This window comes from Hemicordylus capensis, chromosome 1, assembly GCF_027244095.1.
Source record: "Hemicordylus capensis ecotype Gifberg chromosome 1, rHemCap1.1.pri, whole genome shotgun sequence".
NCBI classification, from domain to species: domain Eukaryota; kingdom Metazoa; phylum Chordata; class Lepidosauria; order Squamata; family Cordylidae; genus Hemicordylus; species Hemicordylus capensis.
In genome coordinates this window covers 108,028,641-108,037,926 of record NC_069657.1, presented here as the reverse complement: position 1 = coordinate 108,037,926, position 9,286 = coordinate 108,028,641, and the positions used below count along the sequence as shown (strand labels likewise).

Sequence of the window (9,286 nt, the reverse complement as noted above, 5' to 3'; positions counted from 1 at the left end):
CGTTCAATTTGGTGGCTGTCAGATGAAGCACTCATCAGGTCATCCAGAACAAGAAAACAGATTTTATTTGGGGGTAACAAGCCATCATCATCAATTTTCTCAGGCATACCTTCTACAAATTTTATCATAGGGTATTTACAGAGCATTTGTTTGTACAAAGGTTGCCAACAAGAGTAACACCATACGATTTTTTCAGGCATCACAGATAGCACACTGTGTGCATTGTCCAGCATTTTTTTAAGGAAAAATGTTTTTCCGCTATTGCTTGGTCCCGCAAGGATAGCGGAGAAGGGGTGTTGCCATCGAACATCCATTTTAATACCCGTAGGGGATAGTCTTAAAACCCTCAACGATGACGCGCTTATCAAACACCACTCTCTGCGTCTTCCTCAAAAGACGTGTTTCTATCTCCCATCTCCTCTTATTTCTAATGATGCCATTCTGCTCTACCACAATCTCACGTGGCGGGTTCCGGTCCGAAACGTAGGCAAAAACCAGATTTTTCAGACTGTCAAAATTAATTTTTTGACAATTAGAAAAGTTCAGAGTAATTCCCTTGACCTTAATACACGATTCCCCCCCTGACAGCTTGTAGCCGTAAGATTTAGGACCTGTGCTCACAAACTCTGTTATGTACTGGTCTGCCGGTAGTTCGTTTGTCAGCTCCCCTAAAAAGTTTCCAAGGGGTGGGTTGTACTCCCCCTCACGAGACACATAGATCACAGAATCTGTGTCATGGTACAGGCACCGTTCCCCCAGCTTCTCCATGATAGAGTACAAATGCAGGCGTGCATAGGCGGTTGTAAAGCACGCCAGAAAAACATTTGTGTGACCTGGTGGAACTATACGTTCTTTTGCATCTTTCCAAGACACACAACATGTATCATCATCAAGGAATTCACACATAGAGACCTCATAGCTATCTGAAAAGAGGTATTGGAAAAGCTCATTAGGGCTTTTTACTATGGATGTCCTAGGAAGGTTTGACCTCTGAGCAAATTTCCCCCACAAGGAATTTAAGAAAAGCTTGGCTATCTGGCGTTTAGCAGGATTTGATTCAATCATCTCGGGGCGTAAACACAGACCTTCTTTCTTATAATACTCAGCAATGTATTTCTCCCTATCCTCCCTGCTGACATACTCTGCTGGGTAGCCCGATGCCTCTTGCTTCTGTCTGAGAAATGTTTTGACGTACTCTGAAAAGAGGCTGCCAGAACTCCTTTCAAAATGCCAAACCTCATAGATCTGTGCCACCCTGTAACCTTTAGCCACAGCAACATTCAATTCTACAGTGCACCATGTACCCACTAAAGCCCTTTCCTCATCATTGTGCCTGCATTGCTCCAGCTGCTGTGAGTCTGCACAGAGACTGCACAGCGGAAACATGAGCTTCCCGTTCACTTTGACAGGGAGGACAGGGAAAAAGAGACGGCGTGGTGGGTATACCTTCACCTTGGCAATTCCAAAATATTCAGAGAGTGGTCTAAAATCGTCATAAATTACTTTAGGGTGTCCTATGGGAAACTGGCGATTTCGCATGATAAATGGATAGAGAGAGGTAAAATCTGAGTAGTGAATCTGTTCTCCCTCCTTCGCCTCATAATACAGACTCACACATCCTGTCCTGCCCCCAAACAACGCATCTCTAGGTTCCAGAGGTTCTGGAAATCCCTGCTGCTTCAGAAAATCTACCACCTTCTGATCCCCCTTGACCATGTCACGCCACTCATGCTCCCATATACAACGGACTTCAAACCCCATGCGTTTTAAGACATCTGCTTTCCTCTCACTAGCATTGTAGAGAAAACCATAGGTTTCCGACAACATGGGGTGCTGTTTGTGTGCTGAATAACAGGTTACACACCCGTGATAAAAGCAGCCATTAAATTCAAAAGCACATTTCTTTCCCCCATTCACAGAATAACCATCTAAATAATATGCCTTAACACCCCCCGACGCCTCCTGAAGCTCCTGAGGAATATCAACCTTAAACTCACCCCCTTTCAAAGCGTGTTGAATATGTATGTTTTCCCTGTGGGCTATGTATTCCAACCATTGAATGGACATAGTTGAGAATCTTTTGCACTGATGATGGTAGTTATCTGGGGCCGGTATGGCGATCTCTTCATCTTTCAGATACTTGTAGCGGTACATTCTTAAGCACACACTAGCAAGCGTAGGGTATTGGAAGGGGTCAATACCCACCAGCACCCTGGCATTTTTCCTCCCCATAGGTTTATCAACGACATCCCATGTCATCTCAACCAATTCATGTCTATATTTTGTACAGGCCTGCATCAGGATGTCTACATCTTTCTGACAGTAATAGGCCAATTCCTTCTGCATATCAAACGTTTTTGATTTGTTTTTCTCATACCACTTCATGAATTCTTCCCTATCTGCAGGCTTCATAGCATCCACACCGTAGTCCTGGGGGTCTGGCATATTTCCAACATAACTCTCATTTTCTTTTTTATTAAAGAAATGTGGGAAATAGCCCTTGCAGCCCTGAAAACCCATAGCTTTGGGGAGTTTTGCTAGAGCCATGGGTAGGTGGCATAGGGAATCTATAAATTTTATGTCATTTTTTGTAACTGTTATACACAGCAGTTTTCCCCCCTGTGTGAGCAGCTCTACATCGAGGCCTTCATTGATTAGCTCTCTCAGTATCAAAATGCCATCGTAGCTCCGCGAGTTGTGAGCCAGAAAAGTGCACCCCATAAACTTATTATCTGATGTAAAACGTAATACAAACTCATTCAGACATTTATCTCCCTTAAATTCCCAATAATCCCCTTGGGGCCCCCACTTCTCCCAATCTTTCTGTTTCTCTTGATATGCTTTAACAGGTTCCACAGTCTCCCCTTCAAAGGCCTTGGCATAAATATAGTTTGGGACGTGGACCCCATCCTCCTGCCTGCATTCGCAGTCATAAAACACATATTTTACTGATATCTCGGGGTACTGTAGACGTGGAATGTAACACGCGTGTTCTACCCCGGGGGAAAGGTACTCATAACAGACACAGCACTGCTTTCCCCTACAGATGCGTTCAGTTTCATGACCCAGCTCGACATAGCGGAAGCACTTTTCACATAGATCACGCGGGATGCATTCTACCCGCCCCACGGCGGCGAGCTTCATATGCTTTCCTAGACACTCATGTGATCTACACTGCATCTTGCATTTGGGGCATCTGATTACACGCCCCACGTGTTTTACACATCCAGCCTCTAAACAGCGGTGGCACCTCATCAAACAGTCGTGTGTGTGTCTGTAGGGCGTGTAGCAGACATAACAAAAATTTCTGGTCCCAAAAAACCCCTTGATGTTCTTAACCCCATAATAATGATCCTTATGAAGTAACAGAAAACAGGTTTTGAGGTACTTCTGTTCAGGAGTTTTTAAAATACTCCATCCAGAAGTTCCCCATTGCACAACAACAATATTGACCTTCATGTGTGTCTCTACGGTTTCCACGTCTGCATAAGACACTTGTTTTTGCTCACTCCACCCAAGATCCTGGTACAACTTTTTTGCTCCCTTTTTTATCTGTGTAGCGGTGGCTCTCAAATCTAGAACAGCCATGAGACTCGCTGCAAAACAGAGGGCTGTGTTAGGCATGGGGACATCTATCAGATGCAGCCTCTTTTTCTGTATAATGCTGCTATAGGGTATTGATTTTATATGCCTGCGACCGGCTCCTCGTGGGGGTGTGATGACAATCACAGCCAGTGTTAATACACCATCAGCTAAAATTTGTGCATAACTTTGAAGCAGATTAGATATAGCGCTTAGGAATGCCTCAGCGTTCAGATGGCCTGCCTGTCTCCTTGCTGAGTAAAGGGGGTTTGAAATCCCTGGCGCTCGCAATCTGAGCTGTACAAAGTCCCCTGGTTCTATATGGTTGTTTATATTATCCAAAACCCTTTGAATAGCAGAATGCATCCCAGATAGCGCATCACAAAAGGAGTGTACTCTGTCCAAATTCACAAACTTGAATTCGTAATACATTTCAGTTCCATTAAAGCGTGCATAGCTCCTATTATAACGCTGTATAAACTGAAGATCCACAGGTGGGGTTTCTTCAGAAATGCCTGCTGCTTCTTCAGAAGAGAACTGTTGGGAACCCGCTGCAGGTCCAACATCGAACGCCAAGCCTCCTCGAGAAGCTCCGCTGTGGGTAGCCCGCTCTTTGGGGGTGGCATTCGGGCCAACATCAGAAGCCTCACCTAGAGAGGACCCATTCTGGGTTTCACACTGTTCAGTAAAAGCATTCTGAGGACCGGGGCCACTAGGTGACTCCTCGGATGGTTCAAATTCGTCTGAAGAATCAGAAGCATTCCTATACCCTCCTGGCTGGTGGTTAGATGTGGCCCCTCCCCCCACCTGTATGCAGACAGGGTATGGTTGATCTTTTTTATTTCTGTCTACGAAATCACACACAGGGTTTGCACGTGTCTTTAGACATTCTAGCTGTTGTGAAGTATCACTAATCACCGCCATTTGTTTACGTATAATGCGTTTTGCTTGTTCAAGGTGTTGCTCAGCTTCGGCCTTGCGTTCAAAAGCCACAGCCCTAGTCCTTATCAATGTCTCTATGTGTTCTGTAACACGTGCCATGCTGGCCAAGAACTCGTTATCTTGGGCGTTCAACTCTTGGACATCACGGACCCCCGGTTCATGTTCTGAAACAGATAGATCAGAGGGGGGCAGGGGGTCACCATGTATGTCTGGAGTAAATCACCCACAGCTAGTAGGTTTGAACGTGTGTGTGTGTGTGTGTTTGTGTGTGTTGTGCCATGGGGGGGGGGGGGGGGTAGACTTACCATGCTTCTGAAAGGGTCTCTGGGTGTCTTGTGGTTTTGCCCGCTCCTAGGGTTTCCGGGTCAGCTATCGTCAGGTAGTAGAGGGAACGTCTTCAGGAATCCACGCAGACAAGGGGGGGGGGTCCTCCCCAACATGACACATAGGTGTGTGCATGATGTGTGAGCGTGTTTGTGTCATGCGGTGCAGAAATGTCTTACCCGCATGGTACAAACATGTGTGTTACTGAAGTATGTAGCTGTTTGTGTCATGCAGTGTGGAAATGTCTTACCAGGTTCCAGGATAGCCTTTCTGGGTTTTTTGTAGGCTGGCTGCACCTCCACGTCGGAGTCCCTGGGCGCCATGTGTCCGGGTTGATGCTGTTCATGGGATACTACATCTGCAGATAAGGGAATCATACGGTTTTATCAATAAAAGCTATACATAAATAAAATAGTTAAAACATTTCATTCTTTCTTTCTCCTACCCTTACTCTTTGCTTTTCTCTTCAATCTGCTTAGACGTGCGGGGGCTGGTTCAGGTTCTTCTGTAGGGAGAAAAAGGGGGGGGGGGGCATGTTAGATAGAATTAGTCTGAGGTTTCCACACGGCGTATACGTTTGCAGGGATGCTTTTAAAATAAAGCTATTTTACCCTCTAGAGCACTCTCAGTCAGATTCCGCAACCCGTCCTGGGTATTTGTCAGGTCCACTGTGAACAACATAGGCATGTGTTAACCATAATTATTAATAATTCTATTTGTATCCCCCCCACCCCCCGGCCTTCCAAAATAAATAAATAATAAAAATGGCTCAGGGCTGTTTACACAGAGAAATAATACAATTTGTTGAATTTTAGAATGAGATATTACAGAGAGATTTGGGGGAGGGGGCTGTTCTTACCTATGTTATCATCACTTCTCTGCCCTATGCCATCTACAATAAAGAGAGAGAGAGAGAGTTGGTCTTACTCAGAAAACCCTTCAAAACAGTACTCATCTAGAATTTATTTTAAATTTTTAAAATGTAATTTACCAGATACTGTGTTTCTAACAGCCTGTGATGTGAGAACCTCATCCTTTGGGATGAGATATGGGTCCGAACCCTTTGAGAGCGAAAAAGTGGCTCTCCCAGACCGAGGGGCTTGAACAACATTTTCTGTAGAACATCAAATATAAATCAGTCATGTATATATCTTCATAACATTTTAAAACAATCTAAAAAAGGGGGTGGGGGTGGGGGTGGGGAGAGTAGAATATAGCCATACCCATATCTTGAGGGATATCGAGAAGATTGCTCATTTCATCATCCCTTATGCTCATCTTCTTTGGTGGTGTTTTTCTTTCTTTGTTTTGGTGAGTGCTGTTGAATATATACAAAAATACCCAACCAGGGACATGCTCAGACATATCCTCCCCAAACAGAACCTAAACGGGCAACAAGATGGAATATCGGCATGTTTACTCTCTTGCTGTGGGCTGTATCCGGCAGGCCTGTGGAAAACCAGAAGCGGTGGGGATAGGCCCCTTGCTGCTTAAAATGGAGGCCGAACTAAGACCCCACATGGACTCTCTTCACCCTAACAGCTTGCTAGATATTGAGAACTATTTCACATCCGTGATGGCTGCAGAATTTGCAGATGGGAAAATCAATAAGGGCAGATTTTTAACTATTTTTCTGTTCGGTGGTTTGCTTACAAAAAGTCTCACAAAACGTCTATGTCCTGCGGTGAGCCAGCAAATCATGGACAAGATGGCCCTTTTTATTACAGATTACATTGTGAGGAGTGGCTGGCATGAACACGTGTGCTGGGTGAGTTTATTTAATTTAAACCATTTACAGGATTGTGAGTTGTGCATGCATGACCCTGTTTTATTTGTTTGTTGCAGGAGAGCTGTTTTGCAGAGAACAGAAACTGCCCTTGGAATACTAGATTTCTACAGATGTTGAGGCGTACATCAAAAATGCTGTATATAATACTGCCTGTGTAAATATAGGTTTTAAGAATAAAAATTTAAAAATAACAAGGGTCAGGGTTCTCATTTTTTTAAAAAAGACCCTGTGGGTAACATTCAAACCAATCCTGGCCCCTAAAACAGACTCTCCGTATATAAAATAAGCATTTACTAAGGATTCAGGCAGATTCAAAATCAGGCCGCATGGCTTAGAGAAAAAATGAGAGAAAAGGGGGTAAATTACTAAAGTTACATGCACTTTTAAACCATACAAGGCCCTGAAAACAGGCTCTCCATATATAAAATAAGCATTTACTAAGGATTCAGGCAGATTCAAAATCAGGCCGCATGGCGTAAGAGGAAAAAATGAGAGAAAAGGGGGTAAATTACTAAAGTTACATGCACTTTTAAACCAATCCTGGCCCCTAAAACAGGCTCTCCATATATAAAATAAGCATTTGCTAAGGATTCAGGCAGATTCAAAATCAGGCCGCATGGCTTAGAGAAAAAATGAGAGAAAAGGGGGTAAATTACTAAAGTTACATGCACTTTTAAACCATACAAGGCCCTGAAAACAGGCTCTCCATATATAAAATAATAGCATACTAAAATATCAAAAGATTCCAAAGATATCAAACAGATTCAAAACCAGGCCCAGTAGCATATTTTAGAAAAAGCAAGTTATAAAATGGTGGGTAGCCATACCTCAGACTTCTTTCTCTGCAGGGTCCTGCTTCTGGGGAGTGCTTCTGGGCGAAAGAGAAAGACTTCCTGCTTCAAACTAGTTTTATCAACGTGAGTTCTATGCCCACATGGTCTTGCAAGACCTTTCTGATTGGATGTCCACCAGCATGCTGGTTAGGGGAGTGGTAAAAGATTCATGATGGCTGATGGGATTATCTCCCCACTGCTAAAGGACCCATTGTCTGATGAACGCATCCTCTTGTTGGACCCCAACCTACTACAGAACCCTCAGGGCTGGTGAAGTTCCTTGTAAATATATCTGTAATAGGGTATCCCCAGCAAAAATAAAGCAGTCATTTGTTTAGAGCCAGGGTTATTTTATTTATTTATGAATTGATACATAATAATATAGTATTTTAATAGACATACAAAAACAGTCAGTATTCTAGGAAGAATGTATTAACAACAACAAAAAAAAACCAAAAAAAAAACCACATACCACTAGAGGGCAGTCGTGTACAACAGTTCCATTAGACTTTTGCGAGGGAATTTATTCAGGTATCTCTGGAACAAGAAACTGTCTGTATCCCCTTTTTTCGAGGACACAGTTCACAAAAGAGAGCATTCTGGAATCGTTCTGTTGTGGGATAGCTTCTAACACAGCCTGCGGGTCATCAGAACCCTTAACCCTGCTGATGAGGTTTAGAGTCTGATTCACGGTATCACTAGATAGCAATAACATTTTCAAGCTGTAAGCAATTATAATAATTATGTGGAGCACTGCTTTCACACACATCCTTGATGACAATGTTCTAATAAATCTGGAAACATTTCTATCGGTCCAAGTAACACATTCATGTGAGTCTTGCCCCCCTGCTTGAACCATACACCCGTAGCATGAATCATACATGTAATTCTTCAGGCAGTATTTTAAAATTCCATATACCCCCGCTCTGACAAGGCCTTTCATAGCAGAACGTCTTTTCCTTGCTGGTATGTAATCTGAATCATCCACTTGTAGTCCTAGGAAATTCTGCATAGTAACATGGCTGGGTTGATGCGTTCTCACAGCGGGAGGATTCTGTAGGATGGGGAAGGTATGCTGTTATTACTATTTCTTTCTATCTTTCTTTTAAAAGAGATATTCCCACCCCTAAATTCTCCATACGCACCCTGATATGCATGTTCCCGGGCTCTGTATAGTTCCATATTGCTAGAGGCAGTGTGTCAAGGCCGCGGTCGTCACCCTCCTGGGAAAACATTAAAGAACACAGTTTTTATGTTGCAGCCCTGGGAACTCTCACATACTCCCCAAGTCTGTAACACCAACAGTGTTTATTTACCTGAGCTCCAAAAGATTCTGCCGCTGCATCTTCCAAGATTCCCTGCCAGATTTCATAAAGTTCTTGGTCTTCTTCTTCGGGACGCTTAGCTGGTGGGAATTTCTCATCATCAGAACTTGTACTAATATACCGCTTTCTCGGGCTAGGGTTTACAATTGTTTCTTGTACAATATCCTCCAAGGATCTCTCTGGGGAACCCATGATCGCTCAAACCGTGGGTCTGCAAAAACAAAGTGGCTCAGAGAGAAACGGAGTATTCCTACTGAATCAGAATGGCCAGGCGTGTTCGTAGAGAGCTCACTTGACCCCGATACGGTCAATAAAGTTGCACAAAATGGCCGCCCGACCATTATCACGCCTGCGCACTCGGACCTTTTCGGAGCCTGAAACCTATTCCTATTGGTCCAGGCTGACTAGGCGTGTTCGTAGAGGGGTCACATGTCCACCTTCGGACATGTCTGGACATATTCTGGGGTAGGGGTGGTAGGGTGGGTGCCAGA

General features: G+C 43.9%; 3 protein-coding genes across 3 annotated transcripts; 1 reads left to right on the top strand and 2 right to left on the bottom strand.

Annotated features, from left to right (window-relative positions):
- Nucleotides 1-315: 315 nt before the first annotated feature.
- Nucleotides 316-7,788, bottom strand: LOC128322629 (uncharacterized). Its single transcript, XM_053244285.1, has 10 exons — nucleotides 7,465-7,788; nucleotides 6,072-6,166; nucleotides 5,840-5,962; nucleotides 5,708-5,740; nucleotides 5,460-5,516; nucleotides 5,294-5,353; nucleotides 5,099-5,206; nucleotides 2,638-4,688; nucleotides 905-2,340; nucleotides 316-508 (listed from the first exon to the last, which is right to left on the bottom strand). The coding sequence occupies exons 2-10, from the start codon at nucleotides 6,124-6,126 to the stop codon at nucleotides 316-318; spliced, it is 4,116 nt and encodes a 1,371-aa protein (XP_053100260.1). The 5' UTR covers nucleotides 6,127-6,166; nucleotides 7,465-7,788.
- Nucleotides 6,061-6,815, top strand: LOC128341008 (bcl-2-related protein A1-like). Its single transcript, XM_053286986.1, has 2 exons — nucleotides 6,061-6,616; nucleotides 6,694-6,815. Exons 1-2 carry the CDS (start codon nucleotides 6,248-6,250, stop codon nucleotides 6,793-6,795), a joined length of 471 nt encoding a protein of 156 aa, XP_053142961.1. The 5' UTR covers nucleotides 6,061-6,247; the 3' UTR covers nucleotides 6,796-6,815.
- Nucleotides 7,789-7,952: 164 nt separating the features above from the next.
- On the bottom strand, nucleotides 7,953-8,987 carry LOC128341007 (uncharacterized). Its single transcript, XM_053286985.1, has 2 exons — nucleotides 8,616-8,987; nucleotides 7,953-8,524 (listed from the first exon to the last, which is right to left on the bottom strand). The coding sequence occupies exons 1-2, from the start codon at nucleotides 8,703-8,705 to the stop codon at nucleotides 7,994-7,996; spliced, it is 621 nt and encodes a 206-aa protein (XP_053142960.1). The 5' UTR covers nucleotides 8,706-8,987; the 3' UTR covers nucleotides 7,953-7,993.
- Nucleotides 8,988-9,286: the final 299 nt, after the last annotated feature.

Excerpts from the sequence above, each read along its gene's own strand:
- LOC128322629 (XM_053244285.1), bottom strand. The coding sequence starts at position 6,126 with ATGAGCATAAGGGATGATGAAATGAGCAATCTTCTCGATATCCCTCAA. Across the intron at positions 5,741-5,839 it reads TGTTAGAAACACAGTATCTG|ATGGCATAGGGCAGAGAAGT; the intron begins GTAAATTACATT and ends TCTTTATTGTAG. Across the intron at positions 4,689-5,098 it reads AAAGGCTATCCTGGAACCTG|AACATGAACCGGGGGTCCGT; the intron begins GTAAGACATTTC and ends TATCTGTTTCAG.
- LOC128341008 (XM_053286986.1), top strand. The coding sequence starts at position 6,248 with ATGGAATATCGGCATGTTTACTCTCTTGCTGTGGGCTGTATCCGGCAG. Across the intron at positions 6,617-6,693 it reads GGCATGAACACGTGTGCTGG|GAGAGCTGTTTTGCAGAGAA; the intron begins GTGAGTTTATTT and ends TGTTTGTTGCAG.
- LOC128341007 (XM_053286985.1), bottom strand. The coding sequence starts at position 8,705 with ATGTTTTCCCAGGAGGGTGACGACCGCGGCCTTGACACACTGCCTCTA. Across the intron at positions 8,525-8,615 it reads CCGGGAACATGCATATCAGG|AATCCTCCCGCTGTGAGAAC; the intron begins GTGCGTATGGAG and ends CCCATCCTACAG.